Below are 27,056 nucleotides of genomic sequence, written 5' to 3' on the forward strand. Positions count from 1 at the left end.
CGGAGCCGCGTCGGCCCGGGCCGGGAGCGAGGAGGGGCTGGAGAGCGGCGCGGCTGCGGTGGGAGCTGCGAGCGGTGAGCGCTTCTCACGGGCTTTGTTTGGTTTTAATTCAGCCCTGGGTTAATGGCTTACGTTAGCGGCGCCTCGTGCGGGCGTGTGCTGCACCTCGCCCCGGGAAGCTGCCGAGGAATGTGTTTAATAGAGGAGCGAGAGCGCTGGGTGTCAGCGGCAGAAAGCTGCTAATTGTTTCGATGCCGTGCGTTTGCCGCTGGAACCACTGGAAAGATGTGATTAGAAACCGGGTTAAGTCTTGAGGCCCGAGAGCGTGTGGGAGCTGAGCGGCAGGTCCTGCTGCGCCGTGCGTGCCGTCACGTGTCCGCGGCGGGGAAGGAGAAACGGCGGCGTGTTGGTGTTGGTCTGAGGGCGCGTGACGTCCTCGCAAACGGGCGGCTGGGAGCGCGGCGTGCGCGAATGGAGCGCGTGGTGTTGTGAAACTGAAAGATCAGGCTGGGGACGCAGCCGGATTGCAGGGAGGTACAGATGTTAGAATAGGCGGCTGTATTCTCTGAGCATTAAAGTCTGCACACGTGTGTTTTTATGCTGCTGTGAGTTGGCTGGGTTTTGTGTTAGGTAGCCGAGGTCAAGCTCAAAGGGAAGGATGGAGGATGGCATGTTGTAAGAATGTAAAGTCTGGGTGCTTTGATGAACGGTTTGCTAATTATCCAAGGGCAGAGGTGATGAATAGGCACAGTGGTTGTATAACCAGACTTAGGCAGAAGAAAGTACTCAGAACTGTGAAAGTAAGCAAACAGAAATCCCCAAGCTTGAAGTTTTCAGAGATAAAGGATCTGGAGATAAAAGACCGCTTAATCAGCCAACCCAGACGTTGCAAGGAAGTAAATGATGTTGCATATGTAGTCTTGACTGGACTGAAACACTGTTGGTGCAAGGCAGCAGGCACCTGCATGCACTGTGCCTCTCCCAGGCAACAAGCAGAGTGCTCACCAGTGAGGGCACCCCCAGAAAGCACCGCATGGGGATCTGGTGGCGTGCAGCGAGCTTGGATGTGCTCCATGTTGGCTGCAGTTGTCAATGAACGTGGCTGTGCAGTAGCTAAGAGATTGTTCTCATTTCTCTATTTGATGTCTTTTTATAACATGGTTTTCAAAAATTTCTGTGTTTACTTCATGTGTTTTAATACTGTACCTTTTAATTCATAATAGTTTTCAATGCCTGAAGAACAAACTGAAACTATAATGGCAGTTGATGAACTTCAAGCCATAATAGAAAGATGCGTAAGTACTTCCCTTAAAAGTCACAAATGCAAGCAATGTAAGTTTCACTTTATAGCTTCAAAACACAAGATGCTTGTTAGCAGATCTCCTCCCTGTTATCTGGATTCAGACTCCATTTCATTGACTTCTCTGTGACACTTATCCCAGGTTCTCCCTCTTGGAGAAAGAAGTGTTCTTGTTTCTCTCACAGAATCACAGAACTGCAGGGGTTGGAAGGGACCTCCAGAGATCATTGAGTCCAGCCCCCCTGCAAAGCAGGCCTCTTATGGTAGGCTGCATAGGTAGGTGTCCAGGAGTAGTCTTGAATGTCTCCAGAGAAGGAGAACCTCCCTGGGTAGCCTGTTCCAGTGCTCTGTCACCATTACCATAAAGAAGTTCCTTTGCATATTGGTGCAGAGCTTCCTGTGCTCCAGTTTATATCTGTTTCCCTTTGTCCTGTCCCCACAGACTGCTGAAAAGAGATTGGTCACATCCCTTTGACTCCCACACTTAAGATATTTATAGGCATAAATAAGATCACCTCTGAGTCTTCTTTTCTAAAGGCTGAACAGACTCAGTTCGCTCAGCCTTTCCTCACAGGGGAAATGTGGCCCTTTATCATTTTTGTGTCCCTCCATCAGACTCGCTGTCTTTTTTGCAACGGGAAGCCCAGAAGTGGATCCAGTATTCAGAACTGGATCCAGTACTCAAAGTGGATGCAGTACTCCATATCACAGGCATCTTCTAGATAGCCAACCGCAGTTTAGTCTTAGAAATAGCTACTGAAATACTGCTTTATCTTCTGTGGTAGCTCTTGGTAACCTCTTACGTATTATCCTTTATGTATTAAAAGAAAAGTTACGGTGACACTACATCTACTTTTGAAAAGGAAGCTTATGTTTACCTATTTTTGTATTTACCTTTTTTAAAACAAGGAGTTAAGCATGCTAATTTTCTTTATAGCAAATTCTGGAAGAAGCTGATTTTAGAGGAGAAGATTATGATCTGTTTCAGGTAGCAGGTCAGAAATGTTTAGAAGATGGGTATGCTGCTCAGTTATTAGAAGTGATTCAAAATGTGAAAAATAAGGTGAGTTGAAGTTTGACTTCCATAAATACGATCCTTCTGGGTTTAGAAAACGTGCAGTTTTTGTTGATTCTCTGAAAATCTGATTCGTAGGTTATCATCAAGAATATGGGTTGGAATCTCATCTCTCCTCTTGTTAGATGTATTTTAGCATATAAAAAGGAAGATGAGAAGCGAGAACTCTGCCTGAGGATACTAGATCAGTTGGTGCAGGTATGTTTTTGAAATACATGATTGTAACAACATACTTCTAAGGAAGGTGCAGAAATTCTTTCTGACTTCAAGAGAAAATAGGACATGAACGCTTCTGAGTTCTTCTGTCCATTCCACATCACTGTTAAACTCATGGTCCAGTTTTATCTGAAGTAGACACAGCAACAGCATTCTCAGAGGTAGTGAACTTTTTAATAAATTTAAACAATTTTAGACAAAACCAAGCTAGACATCATCCAATACAAAGTCCTTTGCAACCAGTTTTTGCAGTTAGTGTAGCCACAGCAAGGCTACCTCTTGTCTGTGGCAGGTCATTGAATGATTTGAAAGCACCCAGAAGTTTTATTGAGTCCAACTACTGCCTACACACAGGGCCACCCAAAATTCAAGCCCTGTGTCTGAGGTGTGCTCCAGAAACTTAGTAGACTCTGGCAGGATTTGGGCTGTGACAGTGGATAGCTGACGGTTCTGGTGAAGTCATAGGGAAATAAGATTTAATCTGCAGGAAATTCCCTTCCAGTTCCTTTTCAATTATCTACTGGGAAAACAATTTGCAAATTAAGCCAAATTCACACTGAAGTTTTTCTTTTCTCTCTACTGCTAAGGAATAACTTCTTGCTGAAGTACTATGAAGTGCCCATACAGAATAGCAAATCTAATGGCACTAAACTTGATTTCTGTGTTTCCAGCTTATGTGAAAGTGTACATGCATTTACACTCAGTATATTTACTATAGGGATATATTTATTGTTTTATCTTTGATTCTTTAAAGATAATTTGGGATGTTCTAATCTGTTTTCTTAATGTTCACGAGTTTCGGTTGTGGTTTGTTTGTGATGTGTTTTTTTTCTCCTGTTTGTTTGGTTTGTATTTTATAACTGTGGTGATAAAACATGCATATTGTTCATCTCTTGTAGCTGTGCAATCCAAAGGAACTTTTTTTGGGTTTACTTGAGCAGATTGAACAAACATCAGGAGAGCAGGTGTGCCAGACTATCATGTTACTGCTTCAACCTTTGCAGACAGGTAACATTGACTGTCTCATGTGATTTCTGACAACAAAATTAATTAGTTTATTTATATATGTATATATTTATTTATTTATCTATCAGATTAGCTTAACCTTTGGTGAAGTAATTTAAGAAGATTTTAAATAAGATTGATAACCTCAGTTGAAAAAGCAACGTTTTTCTTCATTCATGAAATTTGGTTATTATTTGTAGTTGTAAACTGCTCGTATCCTTGTTGCAGAAATAGGATTACATGGATTCATAGATGTGGAGAATTCATTATTAAACATTTAAAACTTTAAAATTATAAAACTTCTACTTGTAATTGAAAAGGGTTGAAAAATATGAATTGAAAAACTGCATTCTTCTGTTTTATGTGCAAAAATTAAAAATACAGATTGAGATACTAGTTAAGTAGGTAACAAGTAGTAGTTTCTCTCTTGGTATGTGAAAATGAATCACACTTACCAAGTTTAAGTCCAATTATAGCAGTCTCTGAGCTCTGTTACTGAATTAAGTTAGAATTTAACAAGAGAAGCACTTTGATAATGAGAAATATGTATTTTGTTGCATACCAATCTGCAGCTGGTGTGCACTGAGATCAGTTTAAATGGAAAGTGACTTGTGCTGCTTCCTCAGGCTGGGGGACCCCATGTTGTTTTTGCTACAGACTACAGAACAGTTCTGAGCTGCTTAATGAAGAGTCAAACCTCAGCAGAAAGTTTTGTCAAACGAGAAAGAGTAAAGCAAGAAAGCCATACTAAAGAAGTTTTCCAGGCCAGAGAAATGGACATTATTTCGTTTAGGCTAGTTCTAGAAAGACAAATTTTTCAGTCTTTGTGACTTTGCAACAAAGAGGAATGTGTGGAAATTCAGGACTGCTTTAATGCATCATTCTCAACTCTATGGTCATATTAAGTACAGTGAAATAGATTAACTAATAATGGTGATAAGCTGATAAGTCTTGCTGGACTTGTCCATCTGAATTGAGATATTACTTCTTTTGCTCCCCTGAAAGTGAAGACTTTCTAGTACAGTGACATCATAGTTCTTCACACATTCCTCCAGCAAATATTAACTTAATGTCTCAAAATGTTCTTTTTGTTTCAGTGCTTTTGAAGCTTCAGAACAAGAAGGCCTACTCGGTGGGCTTATCTTTGGCCATGATTATGAATCAGCTTACTGCCTTGCCTGTACCTTATACAAAGCAACAAATACAAGAAGATGAACTTGGTCTCTGCCAGTGTTGTAATGCAGTGGTGGACTTTGCTAAACCTTTTGTGAATGAAGTTGTTAAAAACGTGGAAAAGTCATCAGAATACAATGACATGGAGCTGAAAGAAGAATTATTGAAGTTGTGAGCATTTAGTATTAGCTTAATATATTCCTGTAAAGAAACAAAATGAACAGTAGACATTTATTACGCGTGCAGTAGATAAATAATCTTACTAAAGGTTTTATAGTGCTGCCAACATGTAAACTAATGCTGTATTTCAAAAAGAAAAAAAAATCCTTTGCTTTTTTATGAAGTGAAAGAAGAACAGTAAAATTTTTTAGTACAAGGAAATTAAGAAGTATAAGTCTCTGTGGTATGGAGCTGATTTGGTAGTCCTGGTGCTTCAACTCAAACTTGCAAAAGTGAGGATAATCCTATGCTGGAGGTAAATTCTAAGAAATGCTCTGATGGGAGACGTTTTTTTCTTCTATTCTTGGAATATCAGGAACAGCAGCAGTCAGAATGAATATAGACCTTGTTGTTGGCCATTGATGACATTGCTGTGGTCTCTATTTGTGAGATTTTATAAGTTTCACTTGTTTTTCTTCAGCTGTATGAAAAGCCTGAAATACCCATTATTGACAGCTCAGCTTGAACAACTGGAAGGCATTGAAGAACATCCATTTCGCCATCTTGCAGCTGAAATTATAGTAAGTGCAGTCACTGTGAAGTGAAGTGTTTGCCAAAGCAGTCATGTGGTTCAGAACTACCAATAGGAAGGTCATTTCATTTCTGTTACTGCTTAGAGTGGTGGCTGACCAGGCCCCATACAATAATGCGGGTATAGAAAGGTCTGCAGTAGGCTCAGGTTCCATCCTTGGAAATGATAAACCTTACAGATACACATGCTCCTTGATGAGCCAGTTTGGAGTGTTGTCTGAATCAGTAGCTGCTACTTCGTTTTAGCTCCTTCTTTTTCCCTGGTTAAGTATGATTTTTTAGAAATATCTGTCTTTGCTGCTTAGTGAAGGTAAAATCTGAGTATTAATCCAAATTTCGCATTCAGAAATCTCTTACTTGCCTGAAGTGCAGTGCCAGCTGGCAGGTAAGGAATAAAAATTATTGCTTGACTGCTGTTGCTGCGATAGCTGGATATGGCTCCCAGTGTTAAAGATTGTTAAGTCAAGCACACTATGAAGTTAGCAAAACTTTTGGTTGTTTTCAACCACAGTTAGTTTTTCTATCATGTTCACTTCGTTTTTTTTTCCCCACAGCATATCTCAGTCAGTGTAGGATGGAACTGCTGCATGGATTAATTGGAGCTGTGCAATGAAAGAGAAGCTTGCCTGTGAGATCTTTGCTTCTCTTATTGCAGAACTTTTAAGATGTGCAGTGATGGTGGCAGAGATTACCAGAAGATGATATAAAGGTTAAAATAGTTGAGGCTGCTCTAAAAAACGGCTTTTATCCCTGCCTTTCCTGTTGGGCACAGTCTGAAACCTTTTATTATGCTAATTATGAATCAGTTTTTCTTCATTTTCTCAAGAAATCCACTTCTGCTGTTTGTGGAATTGGGTAACGAGTGCTGCAGCTAAGGTCAGTAAGGATGCATTTAAGTATGTGAGGTCTGATGTAATCCTAATTCTCCAAAATGTCAGGTCTTGGATATTTGGTTTGGACAACACTGGCAGGGTGGATTAACCTCTGATTCTTTGTAATTCGTACAGTAGAAATTACACTAACTCTTAATGCACATAGATGTGTTGGGGTAAAGAACACACATGTAATAGTTGTGAAGTTCTCAGGTGTCTTCTTGCTGTGAATGGAAAGGCCATACAGAACAATTCTAACTTTAAAACAGGGCTTGCCTTTGGTGGGTAAACATTGCACTGCATAGTGTTTAGTGATCAGAGAGCAAAATACTGAGTACTCTGTGAAAAACACAAGTCTTGTGGCATAACTTGGTCAGGAAGCCATTCTTATTCATAGCATCTGTAGATAATGGAGACTAATTAGGTTTTGCAGGGTGGCTTATATGAAATCTTTTGCTAACTTTTGAGTGCTTGACTTTGCTATCTTAGTAGCGTTTTTCTGACAGTATTTGTTTTTCCCAGAAGTATGTATCATAAATATTCACTAAATATTTACAGTAATTTCTACATACCCCACCTAGGATATTTTACTGTAAATACTGCTTAAGCTATGTAATTTATTAAGCATACAGATTTTTAAAGGCAGTGAAATGAAATCTAACTTTCTTTTTTAGGACATTTTGCTGGATATAGGAGAACTAATGCCACTAGTGTTCTTACATCATAAAAGCAGAAGATCATACTGGGAGAATCAGGAGTTTGAGGATATAGAGCGAAAGAATTCTGCAGATTCTTTGGCATGTCTGTCATACCTGGTGTTTGTTCAGCACTTTGGTATCAATTGCTTTCCAATGGTATTTAGGTAAGAGCTCTTCTTCCTCACTTACATTAAGTTTGTACTTCGAAAGTTCCGAGCAAAATAAAACTATTTTGTTTTTAACAGCTATTAAAGAAAACTATTTCATCACTTTTGTGGCAACTTTATGTAGCTTAACAGTCCTGCAAATTACTCTAGTGCAGTTTGATTGTAGATGAGCTGACCTTTTAAAGAAACTGATAGAATTAGTCTTATGCTGAAAGCTAATGCATACTAAAATTATATAGACAAATGTCACATGAATTATAAATGGAATTGGATGTAGTGCTTTGCATGTATTTCAGAATTATTAATTTTGTAAATATCCTTCTTCAGATTTTTCCAAAAGGACTAATGCTTTCAAATGGATTAGTTGTGAAAATGTATGTGGCTTATGCAGTTTAATATAAACCTAATTTTCTTTTTTAGCTCATCATACCTTCTCCAATGCAATATGACACATATTGAAGTGCTACTGAAAAGGTAGGATTATATGATATTTGGAACTCCAGATGATGATAGAGGGAACTTTTTGTCTTATGTTTTATTTCTGGTCTTTTATAATAATTCATAGAATCAAATTCTGATTATGCCAAGTAAGTTCCAAGGAGATCCTTAAAGCTGTCAGTTAAAATTTCAAGCTGTGTGACAAGATGATACTCTCTTTTTCTAAGAGCTTTAGCAAATTGTCTAAAACACTCATCTATTGTTTTTAGAAAATTTATTCAAGAACTCAGAATTAAGGCAGAATAATTAGTGTACATTTATTTGTAATTCTGTATCAGTTTACTTTTAAGAAGGACTATAAGATAGTGCTTAACTGAATGTATTCTGATATGCTGCACAATCTGACTAGAGGTCTGTTGTTCTAGAGGAAGCCAGGCTTCTCTGTATGTTTATTTTGCCTTCCATTAGCAGCAGTGTTGACCAAATAGTTTCTAGCATTGTTGTAGAAGGGAGTCGTGATTATGACTCCTTGTTATTTCCTAGTAAAACAAAACCTCTTGGCCTCTTCTTTGTAGTATTTGCTGCATTTTTCTTCGGCTTGCAGAGTTATGTATGTTCATAGAATTGAATAATAGAATAATTTGTTTTCTTTGTTAATTAGTATCTTGATACCTGGGATATGAGCTGCTACCTTACAGATATTAAGAGGGAAAAAAAAACTAAGCAGTTCTGACCCTAAAGAGAGGACTCCAGTTTGCAGCTTTTATTTATTATATAGTGTCAATATATTCTAAAAAAATTTTTGAGAGACATTATGAAGGTGTGCTTAGAAATCAGAATGAAAATTGTTATTGGCCCAGTTCCCTTTTGACATCTACTATTTCATCTGAAACATCATCATTAAGTGTCTCCTTAATTTACAACTTGATGTCTTTTTCTTTACAGAACAGAAGAATCTGTGTTATCTAAAGGACTTGTAAGTTTACTTTTCCTTTGATCAAATGTTCATTGTTAGAATGCTGATTCTTTTCAATTTTAGCAGTTGTAAGACCTTAGTTTCTCTTTCTTAGAAAGGTATGAATGGTTTGGGTAACTGTTTCAGAAATGTTTTGAGGCTTACTTAGATGTTCTTCAGTCTTACAAACGTTTAAATAAATTTACTGAATATTACACACATTCATATACATTTAAACTACCATTACTACTTAAATTTGCAGCTCCTAGAAGCTCCAATATGTGAATTGTACAAAAGATTGTTTTATCCATGAAATGTTAAGCATACAGATCAACGTCTTGTATATATGCAAAGTGTTGGCGGTTGTTTATTTTTCCTTCCCACCTGCAGGATCTGTTTCAGAGCTGTTTATTGAGAATGGAAGATAATGGCCTTCTCCATGAGTATTTGGAATTCAGAGAATTTATTAATGTGCCTCAGGTAACAAGAAACAGTGTACAGAACTGCCTCTGTAGTTGATTATAGAGCACACCCAGCTGTTTTCTCAGTGTTGGAGGGAGGTCATACTACTGAACCTTCATGCAATTGTGTTGTCAGACTGAAACCTGTGGTGTCATGCTGTACTGAATTCCATGCTGTACTGAATTGTTTGTCCTCTGATACGTGCTGCAGCATGAAGTTGTAATGACAAGTAAAATATACTTTAGATGGCTCTTCTTACTTTGGCTACGTTTTTATTTGGACACAACTGTTCATAGCCTGGCTTGTTTGTTACTACCTTGAACAGATTTTGTTCAATGTGATGTAATAATGTGCATGTAATTAGAATTTGTTTTCTTTGCCCAACTGCAGGATTTGGTGAAAATTATGACCCTTTGTCCCATAGAACATCTGGTATGTAATGTGAACTACAGAATGATTATCTACTGAGTTTAATTAGAATAAATCAGAGAATGTGTTTTTGTTATTATTAGCATTTAATACATATATGATTGTTTTTTTAGAGAAAGAAGAGTTTGAGTATTTTGCAATTGTTCATAGATAAATTTGAAGCAGAGGGAAAATATACATTATTCAGGTATGCATTCAAATTACTGTAGATAGTATAATACAAGCCTCACTGTAACTTCATTGCTTGCAAACTGTCAGAAATCATTTTTGTCTATCTGGTAAACCACATTAACTTTATTATGTTAATTGGTGAGTAAATAATGAATGTCAGTTGTCTCTTATACAATGAGCTGTCAGATGTAACCCAATGTTAAAACTGCCACTCAGTGAATAAGGCATAGTGTTGTCCAACTCTTCAGCTAACGACGTAGGCAGTGTTGAAGGTATAACATCTATTTTTGTTTGAAGGTGTTTACTGAAGACAAGCAACCATGCTGGTGTAGAAGGATACATTATTAAAAATATAAAAGATCAGATTCACTTGTCGGTAACGGTAAGCCTATTGCCATTAGAAACAATTTTTCTTCTCAAAATTGTATCTGAGTTAAGTTGAGAAAGCATGTATAACTTAGGATTTGAGCAGTGCATTTAAAAAAGAAAAACAAAAGAACCACATGTTGAATAGAAGCATAAGATTGGGAAATGTTACAGGATTGATTTGGCTCCTTTGTGCCTGTGTATTTTTATATTACAATTCCTCATATGCGCTTTCAAATTACACGATCCCACTGCATTTTTTAATAGGTTATTATTATGTTTTCTGTACTTGAAAACATAGATCCTTAAAGATCTATGTGGTATTTTATTTCATCCTCACAGTTCCTCATTTTCTGAATATAATTTAAATGCTACAGTCCAGAAAGATCTCTTATGTTTTATCTTGTGTTTTATGATGACGTTCAGCATTACACTGTGTTTCACAAATGCTAAATTCATTAGAAAGAGTTGAACTAGATCAAAGCCATTGAAATCTCATATTTTATAATCATTTATGGAAGGAAATTGGAAAACTTAATAAAAAGTAAATTATTAACTTCTTTGTTTTTTCATCTCTTCTCCTTTTTACTGCTTAGGGCATTTTTCAAAGCAAATTTGATCTCTAAGGTCTTTTTTTTTGTCAAATGAGATAATGCAGTAAACTCATGCATATTTCATCTTAACATTTATATCTTATAACACATTTATTCATAATTCATATCATAATGTATAACAGAGAATTACTTTTATTCGATTGTAGCCTGCCCTGTGCAATGAATCAGCAGGGGATAAACAAAATAATACTGTGAAAACCCTTCCAAAAAGGGCTTGCACTAAAGTTGAATAGTTAAAACGTGTTCTGGAATCTTTTACTGATGAGTTTGTTAACTATGCAGCTTCAGAACTCTATTAATACATTTCTTCTCTGTGGAGTGCCCTGTCAAAAAGGCAAATAATTTACAAATTTCATTGTATAGACTTGAATATTCTAGATTTGTTGCAAATAATTTGCTGCAGAGAAGATACAAAGAAATGGATAAGAACAGAAAATCATTACCAACTTATTTCCCTGCCCAGCTTTTGTTCATCTTTCCATATTCCTCATTTGACCTGACTTAACACAGACGACCCTTCTTGTTTCGCTTGCAATCCATTTCTGGCTTTGTCTTTTTTCCCTCTTGGATAAGTTTTGTCCTGTATGTGATATTTCTTTGTCCGACCTCTGTCTTAGACTTCACCAAGGTGGGATCTTTGCAAAATAACTGCTCTCAGCTCTGTTGCACTGATGTGGAATACCCTTTTAAAGAGGCCATGAAAATTTCAGAGATGAACTCGCTTGCTCAGTCAGCGCTGTGCAGGAAGGCTCAACAGTTTGCACTGAGGAGGGTCTTAGCATAGCTGCAAGTCCTTCACAAGCTTCTGCTAAGCAAGTGCAAGAAGTTGTTTGGATTGTTTGCCTTTCTTCCTTTACTCACTTCATAGTTTGGTGTAGTTTAGCAGAATTTTTGTGAAAATAAGAAATGGTCTGTCTGTGATGCAGACAGCATCAGGATTATTATGTCTTGTCACTTCAAAACCTGGTGCTTTCCATCTTATGCTTGAATTATTCTCCTTCCTATTCTCTGTCCTTTATCCCCTTTCAAAACAAAATAACATTATGCATCTTCCATCAAAGAACCAAAGAGGTGAAGTTGTCCTTCAGCAGACATTGCTAGAAATTGGTGTTTTAAAAATACATACCAAAAAAAACCCCCATTAAATATCTTGATAAAAATCTTCTCTACTGAAATTGAGAAGAACAATCTGGGAGGCACAGGAGAGAATTGTGAAAGGACAAATTTGTGTACTTCGGTCACATATAATAATTATAATAATGATAAAGTATTTCTTTCAGCATTTTTCTTTTTTTTTAATTTCTGTTTTCCCCAAATTGTTGATGTGATTCATAGAGTACCTTGATCTGCAAGATCCACTAGGGTCATGAAGTCCAACCTCTGGCATTGCACAGAACCACCCAGAAAGTCATATTTCTGAGAGCATTGTCCAAATGCTACTTGAACTCCAGCAGCCTGGGGCTGTGACCTCTGCTCTGGGCAGCCCGTTCCATGCCCAGCCACCCTTGGTGAAAAGTCTGTTCTAACACCCAACCTGCCCCTCTCCTGAAGCTCCATGCCATTCCCTCAGACTCTGTCACTGTCAGCAGGGCTCAGCACCACTCCTCTGCTCGCTGTGAGGAGCTGCATCTGTCATAAGGGCTCCCCTCAGCTCCTCTGCTCTGGACCACGCAAACCCAGGGACCTCATCCGTTCCTTTATGTCTTACCCTCTAGACCCTTCACCATTAAATTATCTCTGTTAAATTACGTAAGATTTAATTATCTCAATTTAAGGTTTAAATTACTTACTCAGCTAAACTTTTTGTATCGTTTTCAGAAGGCACACGACAACATTTGGTTTACGGGACATCACCTGATCTCCCTTCTAGATTTAGTGCTTTTGCTTCCTGAAGGTGCTGAGACAGATCTTCTCCAAAACTCAGATAGGTGAGTTGTAATCAGAGGCTAGAGGCTTCTGTTTTTTAATCGCTTACAAGTCTTCAGACCACTTTACTACAATGAGGTATACCATCATGTAACTAATTAAGTGAAAACATCAATGTATTTTAGGTTTTTTGAAATAGAGATGTAAATGATCTTCTATTTAAACTATCACCTATTTCAACCAATTCTGTGTAGAAAAATGTTACAGTGCTATTATATTGATGTTGACAATAAGAGAGGAATTCCTTCTGTGTTCCCTGAGAATATAAGGTCTGATGTCAGGTTACAGAACTAATTGGTAAAGCATTGTGTCAGGAATGTATGGTTTGTCAGCTTTCTGCACAAGCAGAAGAATAACTTTAGCAACATAAGGAACAAAAGAAATATGGTCTGTCTCTTCAGGGGTATAAAAATTATTTAATGTAACTTACAGCAAATGATATTTAGGTGGAAGAAACAGTAAAGTTTTTGCTAAAAAGCATGGTAAGAGAAAAAGCATATATAAAAAGCATGCAGAAGTGAAAATTCATAAAATAACTTTTAAAAAGCCTATTGTCATACTAGTGCAAATCAACTGTGGATTACCAGTGATGAATACTACAGTTTTTTTGTAATGTAATTTTGTAGTCTCTTGAGAAAACTCCTTCCCTCACAATTATTGACCTTCCAGTCTGCTGCTAGCTTGAATCATACTTGCAGAGTGTCAGCTTCTCTTTTAACAGGGAAGTTGCTGTGCTCTTGATTAAGCCATACTGCTCAACAGATGAGTGGCTTTATTTTGAACAAATGGATATTTGAGGGTGTCTGGCTAAGGGACAATTTAAGTTATTATCCCTGCAATAAATATCTGCACTTTGAGTGATCAGCAGTATATTTTTTTTTCACAGGATTATGGCATCACTAAATCTACTGAGATATTTAGTCATTATGGATTGTGAAAGTGATAATCAAGTAAGTACTGATTGATGTGAAAATTATTGATTTTTCATCAGCTATGGACTGAGCAGAATTAATGTGATCACTGTTATTCTCTGTTCATAGATATGGTTTTTGCATTATTCTCCAAAATAGTCAGTAATCCAGAAGTGGTATTTTAGCTGTATATGGAAATGTGTGATATTTTGTTTTATTCTGATGAAATTTGATTGCATTCATACTCAACTGTTACAGTAAAGAAGTTAATCCTTTTATTAAAGTGTGATAAAGCATTTCCTGAACTCAGTAAGCAATGGCATGGTCAGACAAATATTCTAACCAGCATTTAGTTGTCCCAAGGTAATTTGTTGTATTTCCCCAGTTTGTTGACTTTATAGTTCGGGCTAATTGACTTTGGCATCTCATTTTCTCCTAAAATACTGGAAAAATTCTGATCCACTTTTAGAGCGCATTTGGTTCTGTGAATACATGTTCTGTAAGTGCTTGGGGGTGTTTGGATGGAAAGATAGTAATATGGTTGGTACTGATTACTAAAAGCATCAGGAAAATGAACTGTAAAAATAGCTTTCAATTTTGCATTTCTTATGTTGTTTAATTAAGTAGATATAGAGTATCAGTTCCTCAGATGTATGGATTTTATTTTACATCCCCATTATAGTGTGCTGTATTTCATATACACACATAGCTTTGTAAGCAAAGAAAGAATCCCTCTTCAATTATTAAAACTCTATGCATAGTAGCATACACAGTTGCTGCAACTGCTATCTAGTATTTGACATATAGAACATAATTATGGTTTGAGGAGAAAATAACATCAACTTTTCTGAAGTTTTTCCTTAAATTTAAACCATGCCAGTTCTTACAGACTTTCCCTTTGACTCCCTTCAGACAGTGCAAGTGGAACACAAAGATAATAATTCCTTTCATCTTAGTTCACATGTTTTAACTGCTGCATAACAAGTGCTTTCATGAATCAAGTAGAAAATCAGATGTTTCTGGATAGTTATTTCTTCATTTTAGCACCATTAATGTGGAAGTCGTTACTGGTCTTATTTGATTAGAATTTCTTGAATTGTGCCTTGTGATCACCAGTACCATTTAACGTTGAGAATTCTTATTTTCATCATCTTTTACCCTGCCCTTCGATGATCCTCCTTGAGGAAAGGAGTCACTTAAATGGCTTCCCTATCTAAAGACACAATGACTGCTTTATGTTTCGTTTCCTTCTACAGCAGTTTTGTAACTGCAAGCTTATAAGGCATCAGAGCAGAGTTTTCCTCTCATGCTGTGTAACCTTGAACAGCCTTGCTTTTGAGCAACTTTCCCTCATCTCACTTGCTTCCTGAGCACCATTGTTATCAATTCTTCTCAGCCATCCCAAACTGGAGAGTTGGTTCGTGTGTCACTTTGGCTGCTGCACATAAGGGCATAAATGAGTACAGAGCATAGCAGTGTAACAGCTTTTTTTTTAAAAAATATGATTAATTAGGGGTTTCATTAAAATTTTAACTCGTAAAACGCTTAATGCTTGTTTTCGATTAAATGTATGTATTTATTTAACTATATTTCTGTATGAAATTTATATAAATGTGTGTAGTGAAGACAGTGATTGGGAAGACAATATCTCTACATCATAAAGCCTTTATGGGGTCATCACTTGCTTGCAAATTCCATATTTCTGGTGCAGCAGAACCGTGACAAGTCTGAACTCTTGTTAGTGGGTAGTAGCAACATAGGCACAACTTAAAAAACAATTGGATTCTGCAGTAAGCAAATATTTAATACTTTAGTGTGTGTTTTAAGGGAGATTGTAATATGGTCCAAATTTGGTACATGTTCTAAAAACAATAGGTAAAAAGACCTTAAAAGAATTATGTATGGTTCCTACATACTAGTAGGATCTAATTCACTGTGGCAGTTGAGAATGCAGAGGTGGGCTTGGCAGCATATCTAGTGACATTCCATCAGTGCTTAAACTAACTGCAATATATAGACAAGAGTTTTATATTTGAGATGCATGACATTTACCACAGCTTTCAGTTGTCATTGCAATGCAGTGTTAATTCAGGAATGTTAATTCAAACATTTTTAAACTATCACATGCTGTGTGTGCTTACATGCATAAGTCTAATTTTTTATTTCCTTCCCACTACAGAATTTTACGAATGAAGACTAGTAAAAAAAATTATACTTGAAAACTTAGCATTATGATACTTCATTAAAAATAATTTGCAACGTTCTCTTTGCCTTTCTCTTTGAATAGACTGGTGTGTGGACTGCGCTTGCCAAGATTGAGAAAAATTTTTTAAAACCACTGCATGTTGGACTGAATATGTCAAAAGCACACTATGAGGCAGAAATAAAGAATAAGAAAGAAAACAGAAAAGGTTGGGTTTTTTCTTCTTAGCATTGTTCATGTTCAGAAACTTTGGAAATAAGGAATTGGTGAATGCTCTGTAGATACATATTATTATTTAAGTATTGATTTTATTCCAGGTTTCACATACTATTTCAGCAGTTGCTACATTTGATATTAATACTTTTCATAACTAGGAAAATCTGAGCTTGTTTATCTCTCATCGCATTTGTAAACCTTACAGAGAGCCGACAGGAATGTCACATGAAGACATTCAAACCTTGTTCTACATTTATACTTTGATTTTAAGGATAGACAGGAGTATCTAAGTCTCTCTGTGAATATATAGTCCTTAGGTTTCATACTACGTGTGGGCAGGCTATCAGGAGAAGAAATAATTCGCACAGCAAATAGGTAGTGTCTTAAAGCCCAAAGGATTAGGTTCTGGATTTTTTTAATCTGATACTTTAGAATCAAACTCTGCTCAGGGTTAAGCAGATATATTCCAAAGGGAGTGAAAGCTGCTGTAGGCCAACTCTATATGTCAGATCTTCTGTCCCTTTGTGGTCTCTAGTATAATTAAGATAGCCCAAGGAAATTACTTCTGCTGCCAGAAATGTCAGTACAGCTTTTGCTCCTACTCCCATCCTCCAGTGTTGTTGTAAACTACGTCAGTACAAGGCAGGGGGAAGGGATTTTTTCTGAAGATAACCTGTGGATATCTTTCCAAAGGGAGTCCATTTAAAGAAAAAGCTTCCTGGTTCATTTTAGTTTCGTACATGTCTCGGCCTTTGACAAAGCATAGAGATCTGAGTTCAAGAGAAAACACCTACCTCATTAAAATGAATGGTTTAGTCTTTCTCCCCAGTGTATAATCTTTGTAAGCATTTCATTACTTTTCAAGTACATAGTCTGAATGTTGAAATTTTCCCCTCAGTTTCAAGATTTGTCCTTGTAGTTTTGTCTGCTGTAAGTAGTCTGTCAGGAACAGAGAAACCTGCAGCCATTTTCTGGATGAAGTTAAGTCTGTCATCGTAGATATCTCTGGATGTGAAAGTATTAAAATTGTGTCTAAAAAAACCAACCAGATTATGTATTTCCTTTTAAGGAGAATTTTCGCAATATAAAATTGCTTTAAGTTTACAGATATTGCCTGTTTGCTAATGTAGTCATAAATCATATAGAAACAGCAGAGATAGATCCTCAAAGTTCAATACCTTTGCTTTTCGGTATTTGTTCAGCTTTTATGCTTCTGATTTAACAATTACTGTCCATAAATACTAACTTACTAAAAGTTGTTTTGATTCTAAAAATAGGGTGGAATGGCAGCCTGATGTCTGGTTCTTTTCTTCTACAGAGGCACACAGTTCTAACACAATTTGTTCTTTGACTGTCAGTGGGGAAAAGATGCCTGCCATGACTACTGAAATGCAACTTCAGGTGAGTTTACAATTCCAGAAGTATTTAAATTTTCTTTTTAATCTGGAGCCAAACGTATACATATAGTCAATAAAGAAATCCATTTTTCTAATAAAAATAACAGTATTTCTTGTGTCATTTCAGGTTTTACAGTCAGCTCTCTTCACATTTGATTTAATAGAAAGTGTTCTAGCTCGAGTAGAAGAGCTCATTGAAGTGAAAGTAAAAGCTGGAATGGATGAAAATATATAGGTCATCTGAAATATCTGAGTTAACATACTTTTTGCAAGATCATTTTGATCATTAGACTTGAGTTAAAAAGAGGGTTATACCAACCTTTGGAGAATAGCTTAGAGTGGCCTCTAGAAAAGTTGCAAGTCCTGCTGTTCATTTGCCTGTTGCTGTGTTGGTTTTTTTTTTTTTTTTTTTTTTTTTAGGCAAAAACAAACTTATTTTGCCATTTTTGTCTGTGATCACAGAGATGGACTGAAAAGTGTTCACCTTCAGAACCTGATGTTTTTTCTGAAGCATAGAATGTAAATCTACAAGACGTTTTTGTGTTGTGCTGTGGTAAGAATGTATGATTGTGCATTTCTTGTTCTATTCATTTTCGAAGTATTTTAGGTAACTTGCTGTCTTATGATCTGAATTATAAAGATTTTTATAAAGTAACCTGGAGAGCTGTGAATTAAAAAGCACTGCGAAAGGAGTAGTTATTTTTATTAGTACTTTTTAATATTGACAAACAAGCTTCTATATTTACAAGCAGGTCTATAAGCTATAGATAACAGATAAAGGCAAACCAAAGCAGGTTTAAAGAAAAACACAGCAGCCTTGAACCGAGTAAAATATTAAAACTCAGTAAAAGAACAGATAAAACTTGTGTTTAAAAATGCACTGTGTGAGGCTTGATGCACAGCTGTTTTAACATGGCAAACCTGTATTTTGAAATTGTTTTGGTCATCGTTATCTCTAACGATAAAGTTTTCCTTAAGATTTATTACATAATTTGAGAAATTATTATAAACAGATGAATGCACACATGCAGAATCAAACCAAATAACAGGATAACACCTCTTTAGTGCAGCTAAACTACATTTTTATTTTGTTAGAAGGCATATATATATATATGTATAATGTATAGTATTTTTCACTGTAGAGTTATTTAATATAAATTTGTTTCAAATGTGTAAATTGTGTATATAGTTTTTTAAAATGTAACAGGATATTTAAGAACTTTCTATATATTGTTTAAAGTATAGCTGCTATAATTACTTTATGAATAAAACTTCTCAGTCAATTATTACTATGCAACTTCTGGTACTCCTGAAGCACCTTCCAGACTGGACTGTTTTCTATTATGTGGGTTTTTGTCATTGCCATTTTCTGAGAAACATCATCTGCGCGTGGCTTGGAATTCATCTTAGAGGAAAGAAAAATATTATGAGTGAATATTACGAGAAATGTTCACTTCCTGAAAAATGAATACTCAATCTATCTGAATCTGTAAGACCAGTCCTAACATGACTACTCCTATCAGCTTTGCATCTGCTTATTATCTAGGTAGTATTTTTACAGGAGTTGGAGTGGTAGCTTTGGACTAGATGGATGGTATTGGTCCCTTGCCCATGTTCCTTATCCTAGGTCAAAATAAGTTTATTTTCTAGGAGATATAATTAGGGACTCTCTTACAAGAGCTCATTGGATTGACTCTGTACTGTATCAGTAATAACATAAAGGCAACTGAGATATCTGTGGTCTGTAATGTAATGACTTCTTATGGGGCTGATTGTTAAAATCCAGTGTATTCATTCTGAACAGATTCAATTTTAAAGGATCAACAGTAATCTCAAAAGGTTTTAGGTTAATGCTGCATTAAGAAACTGGGCCAGACAGCAGCAGAATACAAAGTTAGAAAAATACAATGTTCAATGTTGTAATAAGCATTCATCAACTCTTACCATACAATAGATGAGATGTAGTTTCTAACATGCTTTCTAACCTGCTGCTTTTATTTTTGGTGGGATGGTCCTAGCATTGTTGTAGATAGTATCTAAGTTAGAACTCTCATGGAAAATGTTATTTAAAGCAGTTCAGGCTTCAGTGAGGATGTTTATACATGCAAGGTATGTTGCTGTTACATAGATTAAATCATACTCATTATGCTGTAGAAATAATGTATTGCTATGTGCATCACTTAAAAATCTGCAGATAGCTAGTGTTTTCAGATCACCACTTTAGAAGCAGTTAGATATTTAGATCTTTTTCATCTCGTGTTGCTTCAGTGCTGGTAAGTGAAATGAAGATATTCGTATTTCATAGAACAGCTTTGTTTGGAAGGGTCCTTAAAGATCATCTAGATCCATCTATTGGGCAGGGTTGCCACCCATTAGATCAAGTTGCTGTGGTCCCCATCCACACTGTCCATGAACCCCTCCAGAGAGGGAACATCCACAGCTTCTTTGGGTTAAGCATGGTGACATCCTAAATTACAGAGATAAGTAAGAGCTGAATTAACTTTTAAGTGTTTCATTTGTCTTCATGCATTCTGTTGATTTAAAGTTACCTTTAACAATAGTTTAAACATTTGAGCAGCAGTTCCACCTCAAGGTGAAACACGGATTGTGTAATATGACTTCATACATGGGCAGATAGTGATAGGATAAGGGGGAATGGTTTTCAATTGAAAGAGGGGGGATTTAGGTTAGATATTCAAAGGAAACTCTTACCATACAACTCTTACCATGCAATAGATGAGATGTAGTTTCTAACATGCTTTGTAACCTAACTACATCTCTGGAGGTGTTCAAGGCTAGGTTGGATGGAGCCCTGGGCAGCCTGATGCAATGGGTAACAACCCTCCCCAGAGCAGGGTGTTGGAACTAGGTCATCTTGAAGTCTCTCTTCCAACCCAAATGATTCTATGACTGTAATCAATATGATGCAGAAAGATCCATTAAGGAAAAACAAATGTTTTCCAAGTTAAAATACCTCTGAAGTTCTGAGGAGTAAATCATTTTAATCATATTTAACTAGGCTTACCTTAGCTATAGTTAGCATCAACTTAACAGTTTCAGCAGTATTGTGAACTGGTATTATACGTAAATTGCTTCCCAGGAATCTACACATCAAAATAAATTAAGGTTACTTTCAGAGTGCACATTTAATTATGCCATGAAACTCAAAAAACATTCTCACATAATGTAAACAACTTCTTTGTCTGCACCGCAAGTTGCTTTCATCTTCAGCTGAACAAGACTGCTTTTATCTTTGAAGGCAACAGGCGAATTCTGGCTGTTTTTATACCTATCTATCCCATCTCCACAGCATTTGTTCAGGTGGGGTTTTTGAAGGGCTTTTTTTGTTTCTAGGACTCCTTGACAGCCAGTCATAATTTCTTAAGTGTGCTTATGTTCAGGGAGAACAGGACACTCTTTTGTTGTGTTGTTGAAGACTGTTCTCAAAATGGCAGTAAAAAGTGTTTATTTTTTCCATGAGAAACAAAACACAGGAAAGGATCTAAAAATACTATGCTAAAAATACCTCCGAATTTGAAATACATCTTAGCGTGCTGTCTAAATATAACCATCTGTAGGGTTAGATAATGGGATGATTCTAACAATTTCATTAGGATGTCCAAGTCTACATAATTTAATCAGAGAATTAAAAAAAGAAAACAAGCAAGTCCAACGTATGACCTATGGTTTGAGAATGTAGCACATGTTCCAATCGCACCAGAGCAAAAGCTCAGTCACTGATTTACCTACAATGCCAGAACTCCTAGCTGCCAGCTAGTAATAAAGCACGTGTCTAAGGTATAATTGTGCCCTGCCGTAATCAAGTTGGTGTGGCCTGCAGTGATAAAACTGATATTTTTATTTAAATAAAATTACTGAGTTGCTGAAGGGAACATGTTTTCAAAACATCACATTTATTAGTGATCAATGCACATGCAAGATCAGTTGAAATATAGATTGAACATTAGCATTACCATCAGCTGAGAAATATGTTCCTGCTGAATGATGGCAGAGCTTTTAAGAACTCTCATGAAAATTTATGGAATTTTTGCAAATGGATAATAGATTTCCTACATTTCATCCCGTACACTCAGCTACTCATCAGCATTTGGCAACGTGCCCTGGGTGTAACAAAACTGGTGTTAGAATCAAGGAGGTAAAGATCAAAGACTCCATTAGAAGAGTCACTTTGATGTCGGGAGTGAAAATCAGCTGCAGCAAAGATTACTGTACCTACCAGAAAATGGCTTTGAATGGAAGTATAGAAAAGAGTCTGATATCCATTATGAGCAGATATATACTGAAAAGTGGAGTGTTTCAGGCTTTGTTTCCATTGTTTTAGCTCAGTATGACAGACTATTCCAAGTGAGGAGATTTTAAAACCTGGTGAAGAATCTATCGTTTACACCAAAGCCTTTTCATATGAATAAGATGTACTTGTTCTGTTTTGAATTTACCATGAAAACATGCTGCCAGAACTAGGACAAAAAAGTGAAAGAAAACAGCCTCATTTTCCAGTGTGAGAGAAAAACCTGAAAAAGATTATAAAGGCCTAAAGTGATGGGAGGGAAGGGTTTTCATTTTGGGGCTTTTCTTGGGGGGGGGGTGGATGGGGGAAGGAGGGGAACATGTCCTTTTGTTAACTATCACAGATCAATTCACTTAACATTCTTTTCATTTTCCACTAATTAAACGTATTCTTTGGCTAATTTTGCAGTGCATGAGCAAAATAAAATTCAACTGAATCCAACACTGCTGAGTAGACAGTTAAACTTTGTTTTTTCCTAGCAATAGAAGGTTTGATGTTGAAATAATACCTTCTCTGAATCCTAAACATTACATTCCATTCTTGTGGTCCATGGAGAGCAGCTGACAAAACCAGAAAACTATTCCGATGTATGTTTATAAACTTCTGAAGTCTTTCTAAAAACTGTTCTTCCCCTCTCACAAACAAGTCTTGAATGTCTACCAGTATAAATGCAACACCTGTTGAAGAAATTGATATGGATTTGTGCCAGCAATGTGATTAATCCTTCTCACTACAAATACCCTAATCAGGAAGCAATTCTTACTCAAGCATTAATTTAAAAGAGTAGAACAGAAAAAAATTGTGAATGAATTAGATCATCTTGATGGTTTAATGCAATCATGACATTTGGCCAGTAATTACTAGTAATTTTAGGATATAACTACAAATAACTCAGATGTTATTTTCTACCATAACATTAAAAAAAAAGTGTTCAATTCACTTAAATTATAGACATCTGAATGCCTTTGCAAGCACATGTTTCAGGAACAAGAATCTGCTGTATGGAATGAACTTAAAACAAATGCAGACTGATTGAAGACTTCAGCAATTCTGATTTAGAAATAAGATAAGCAAATACACCTGCAGCATCTTCAAATTGAACCAAAATGTCTACCATGAGAAATTAAATTATGGTCCCATCAACAAAGTTAAGTTCAAAGTTAAGGCATAAGTGTAGGAGGTTTTAACAGCAGAGGACACAAAAGACTGGGCCAATCGGTGCCTTGTTAGTCATTACAGTTCAGGAAAGCTTCAGATTAAGAATCTCATCTGCTTGTCTGTCTAAAGCACCCTCTGCTCTGGAAAGAATGGGTAGACGTTTCATGTTTGAAGTTTCAGTAATTTCCTAATCAAAACAGCTCCAGGAATCCTTTTCTCATCTTCGTTTTTGCCACCGGCTCTGCAAATTCAGCTTGGACAATTAAAGCCAAAGCTCTCTTCTATTTACAGCCACAAATACTAAATATCTTGATGGCCACTTTATGTTTAAGTGGCATTCAACATGCTCATTTATAAGAAGAATTTACTGATTATCACCAAATACAGTGTAGAGACCAATGGCAGCATTTAATTCATGAAATTCTCTGTTGCAGCCCCTGACTTATGTGCAATCACTTCTCCTTCCACTACTGTATGACACTCCAACACGGCAGCTTTTATTCAGTTCAGCACAGCTCATGACAGAGCCTGATCTTGTGCCTCATTAGAGTTTAGGAATTTAAAAACAAAGTACTGTACCAGAAAGAGAAAAAATCACGGAGCCAATTTCCACTGATTCTGAATATCGAACTCGGTGTTGCCTCTGTAGAACTGTGGAGATTTCGTGATTCTAAATAAATTACAACAGGTTATTGTCAGCCAACAAATCAGATGAAATATCCTCTAAACATTGAATAGTAATTGGAGAACTTTAGCATCATTGCTTAAGAATTTTTTTTATATCTTACTTTTAAAAAAGGAAATAAAATGTTAATTCAAAGTTAAATGTTAATTCAAAAACTTAATTACATTTCAGAATGTCTGTATTGAAAGATATCAAATCATTGAACTGTAATTTGTATGCACACGTTCAGTATGCCACAGGAAACCATTCCACAAAACATAAAAAAGCTCAAACATTTTACAGTCTATTTTTGTAATAAATGCTAAAATACAATTTGCAGTAGTGAGGAATGTACAATAGTGCACTTCTAAGGCTCCAGCTAATTAGACTACATTATTCTCGATGATGTCAGCATTTCATTTGGAAGATATTTCAGGAGATTTGTATGGGAAGTGATTTTCATTAAAGGTTTTTGACAACACAATCCAGTCAGGAAAACTGGAACATCGCACTATGCAGTGTAATCATTTGAGGAATTGAAGGAATTTGCATGTATTTTTCAGCCTGCAAAAAGTACTTCTGCAGTATGCTCTGCAAAAGCTGCTCAAACCCACACATTTTAAAGATTTTAACTCCTTTTTAGCTAATAAAATGTTTTTTAGATGACCCATTTAAAATGTAGGCAACCTGCCATAAAGAGAGTTTTAATGAGTTAGTGGAAGATACAAAAATGAAGTCTGGATGGTGAGTGAATCCTGAATTGATGCTTTGCATTTGTATGGAATGGGAATGCTCAGTGACAGTGCTTGTGAGATGTAACTACGATTTTGGAAAATTTCTCTGTTTCAGAGCCACTGCTGAAAGGAAATTATTTAGTACACAAATATGAAATAGCTTTAAGAACAGAAAAGCTACATGGCTAGAAAAGGAAGCTGATGATGCAGAACTAACTAAAATGGATACAAAACAGCATCTCCATTAAAAGATCTTCAACTTGTACTTAAAGATATTTCTGTATCTTTGCTCCATACTAATACTTGAGTAAGAGCCAGTTTCCCTGGTGTAGCTGATGTGATCGCTACCCTTGAACATCTCTCACTGTTACAGGTAACATTGCTCTTGAAACAGTTCCCAAACTGGAACAGCTTACAGATTGTTGTCCCCCAATAAACAGGCTTTAAACTGAGATGATTCAAGAATTATTTCAATACCATTCACCTCTTTGTACAGCAAAGATGGAGCAGTGACCCTATTAACCAAGCTCACACAAGCTATCCTTGATAGCGAGCCAAAGCCCTCAGCCTCTAAATTCTCTCAAGCTGGCATGAAATTAGCCTCAGCTGCAGGAACTAATTATCAGGTCCTTGACAGCCCCTTTCACTTTACTGGGGAATTGAAATTAACAGATACAAATATAAATCACTATCTGTAAGGCTATTTTAAGCTGAACTGCACATTTACTGAGTAATAATTTATCCCAACATTGACAAAGTAACGAAGAAAATAAAGCATTTAGGAAGAAGTTCAGAAAATAAAAAACATCCCTGATAGAATTATTTATAGTAGTCACTGAAAGCAGCATCAGTGCAGTGAAAAAACAGTGAGTCAGGAGGACAAGCCTAGAGCAGTGCAACTGGGAATAGCAAATGGCAAGAGTGTTAAATATGTACAGAAATAGTTACACAAAACCCACAAAAAACAAACAAACAAACAAAAAACAAACAATGAATGCAATGGTAGAAAAAGCTTCAGATAATGTCATTGCTCTATCCTTGAAGTATATTGGTTACATTGCATACAGTGTTTGCATGTACAGAACATAACACTGTTTCCAATGCTTCTTCAGTAGCCACTGCTCTTGGCAAACGGCATCATACCTGTAGACCTGTACTCATAATAACTGTTGTTATCCATTTTGACTGCTCCTGCCTGCTGTTATCTGTCATCTTCAAGGTTCTAATGGCTCTCTAAGGAAATGTCAGCTGCAATCCTGTAGCAGAAATGATAAGTCACAGCCTCAAACAGTGATTGAGCACCTGGTGGAAGGCAGGGCCAACCCAGGAGAGCTCAGCTGCATGCAATGCCCCTGAGTGACCTGAAGGAGCGGAGCCAGGATCCAGTCCTTCCCAGACCTCATTTAAGGGCTGGCAGTGGAGGTGAAAGTATCTCTTGCAGGAGGCCCTTGCCTAGCTGAGGCCTTCCAAAGGTAAGTAGACTCCTCTGCCACCTTCTCCCTTCCTTTTGTTTCTTTGTCTATGGCTGCTGTATTTGGGCATATCCTCTCTTGCTGTAGTTTGCTTGCTGGGACTTTACTCCCCTGCTATCGCTGCTGTGTTTTCCTTTATGCTGTAGCATTACAAATTCTCTGAACAGCTTAGGAGAAAAAAAGCAAAGCAAACAAGGATACCCCATGACAATAACCAAAAACTAACAACAACAACAAAAAAGTGGTAAATGTAATCTGTAGGTTGAGGAGATGAAACAAAAAAGCACTGATACCTATGGGTCTGATTGGAGCCTGAGGCAGAATCCAGCTCTCTGTAGGTACCTACTGCTTATGTAATATGGCAATTAAGTAACTATGCGAGGCCATAATGGAGATAGAGGTTCAGAACAAATGAACAACTTCAAGAAAGCACTGCCGGGGAGATTCAGTGCCTGAGGACCCCTAGCCGCGTGCTGGCAGGGCACAGCTGCACACCCAAGGCATGCAGCCTGCTGAGCAGCAAGCTGCTTTGTGCGAAGCCTCATTCCCGGTTTCCGTTCTGAGAGTCTCCGTTCGTTTGACAAACCTGGTCTTGAGCGCAGGTGCAAACCCGGAGGCCCCGTAGGGCCGTGAGTAGTTGAGGCAGAGGGAACACTGGCGCTTCCCGCCCTCGGGGGGGGGGGGGAAATCTCGCTCTTCCCGCCCTCGGGGGGGCGCTCTCCGGCCTGAGGGCGCTGCTGAGCCCGGAGCTGCTGGCCGGGGCTCCGCTTCCTCGCGAGGCGCTGCAGCCCCTCGCGGGTGGCGCGTGGCTGCCGAACCAGCCTTCCTTCGCGGGCTCTAAGTGAAAAGAAAGTAAGGTCTCCCAGCCGCACCTGCTAAGAGCTCAGACGTGTCGGGAGCGGCCCGGTGGCTGCAGGGCTGGCCGAGAGCCTGCTGCCGTGCGCGGTACCTTTAGATTGTATAAAGGGCAGGGAAGTGTGAGGAAATCGCGGGCAGAACGAGGGGCGCCGTGAGAGGTGACGGCGGTGCTTTGTGTTCATCGTCGTTGGGCCGCTCTGAGGGCAGCGTCTGCAGTGAGCAGTTGGTGCTGCGCCTGTTTCTGGGAGGAATGTTCCGCCTCGTTTTCTGTGGTGCTCTAAATATGGAATAATACAAAAGTGTAAAAGCAAGAGCAGCGCTGCTTTTCCAGGAAAGGGTTTGAATATTGGTGCTGCTGTTTCCATTTTATAAATGGGAACAGTGCTGCTTTCTTACGCTAAAGGAGAAGTGCAGTTTTTAGAAGTACTTTTAAGGAGAAAAAAAAAAAAAAAAAAAGCCTTGGTTTTCAGCTGTGTTCTTCAGCCAGTGGCTGTGTATTGAAACCAGTACTTCTAAT

The 27,056-nt window shown here is 37.4% G+C and overlaps 2 protein-coding genes across 5 annotated transcripts; one reads left to right on the forward strand and one right to left on the reverse strand.

Moving 5' to 3' along the window:
- The first annotated feature begins 7 nt into the window (after positions 1-7).
- On the forward strand, positions 8-21,913 carry GLMN (glomulin, FKBP associated protein). Of its 4 annotated transcripts, XM_042820112.1 has the most exons (20): positions 8-74; positions 1,224-1,295; positions 2,238-2,363; positions 2,454-2,573; positions 3,491-3,599; positions 4,694-4,940; positions 5,410-5,509; positions 7,066-7,253; positions 7,677-7,730; positions 8,640-8,670; positions 9,040-9,129; positions 9,502-9,543; positions 9,654-9,727; positions 10,009-10,093; positions 12,510-12,619; positions 13,504-13,567; positions 15,816-15,939; positions 17,266-17,348; positions 17,807-17,897; positions 20,559-21,913. In XM_042820112.1, exons 2-19 carry the CDS (start codon positions 1,230-1,232, stop codon positions 17,858-17,860), a joined length of 1,767 nt encoding a protein of 588 aa, XP_042676046.1. In that variant the 5' UTR covers positions 8-74; positions 1,224-1,229; the 3' UTR covers positions 17,861-17,897; positions 20,559-21,913. The 4 variants fall into 4 exon arrangements, with proteins under 4 accessions (XP_042676046.1, XP_042676044.1, XP_042676045.1 ...); XM_042820110.1 differs by lacking the exon at positions 20,559-21,913 and having other exon boundaries at positions 17,472-20,551; XM_042820111.1 differs by lacking the exon at positions 20,559-21,913 and having other exon boundaries at positions 17,807-20,551.
- CUNH1orf146 (chromosome unknown C1orf146 homolog) lies at positions 18,583-25,421 on the reverse strand. The gene is made up of 5 exons (XM_042819466.1): positions 25,353-25,421; positions 23,391-23,481; positions 22,162-22,330; positions 20,370-20,448; positions 18,583-18,749 (listed from the first exon to the last, which is right to left on the reverse strand). Exons 1-5 carry the CDS (start codon positions 25,419-25,421, stop codon positions 18,624-18,626), a joined length of 534 nt encoding a protein of 177 aa, XP_042675400.1. The 3' UTR covers positions 18,583-18,623.
- Positions 25,422-27,056: the final 1,635 nt, after the last annotated feature.

Source organism: Centrocercus urophasianus, unplaced genomic scaffold (assembly GCF_019232065.1).
Source record: "Centrocercus urophasianus isolate 14NV4802_14NV808 unplaced genomic scaffold, USGS_Curo_1.0 seq_18, whole genome shotgun sequence".
In the NCBI taxonomy this organism is placed as follows: Eukaryota; Metazoa; Chordata; class Aves; order Galliformes; family Phasianidae; genus Centrocercus; species Centrocercus urophasianus.

Excerpts from the sequence above, each read along its gene's own strand:
- GLMN (XM_042820110.1), top strand. The coding sequence starts at position 1,230 with ATGCCTGAAGAACAAACTGAAACTATAATGGCAGTTGATGAACTTCAA. Across the intron at positions 9,728-10,008 it reads GGAAAATATACATTATTCAG|GTGTTTACTGAAGACAAGCA; the intron begins GTATGCATTCAA and ends TTTTGTTTGAAG. Across the intron at positions 15,940-17,265 it reads TAAGAAAGAAAACAGAAAAG|AGGCACACAGTTCTAACACA; the intron begins GTTGGGTTTTTT and ends TTTCTTCTACAG.
- CUNH1orf146 (XM_042819466.1), bottom strand. The coding sequence starts at position 25,421 with ATGACAGATAACAGCAGGCAGGAGCAGTCAAAATGGATAACAACAGTT. Across the intron at positions 23,482-25,352 it reads TTATGAGTACAGGTCTACAG|AATCACGAAATCTCCACAGT; the intron begins GTATGATGCCGT and ends TAATTTATTTAG. Across the intron at positions 20,449-22,161 it reads ATGTTTAGGATTCAGAGAAG|ATTCCTGGGAAGCAATTTAC; the intron begins GTATTATTTCAA and ends TTTGATGTGTAG.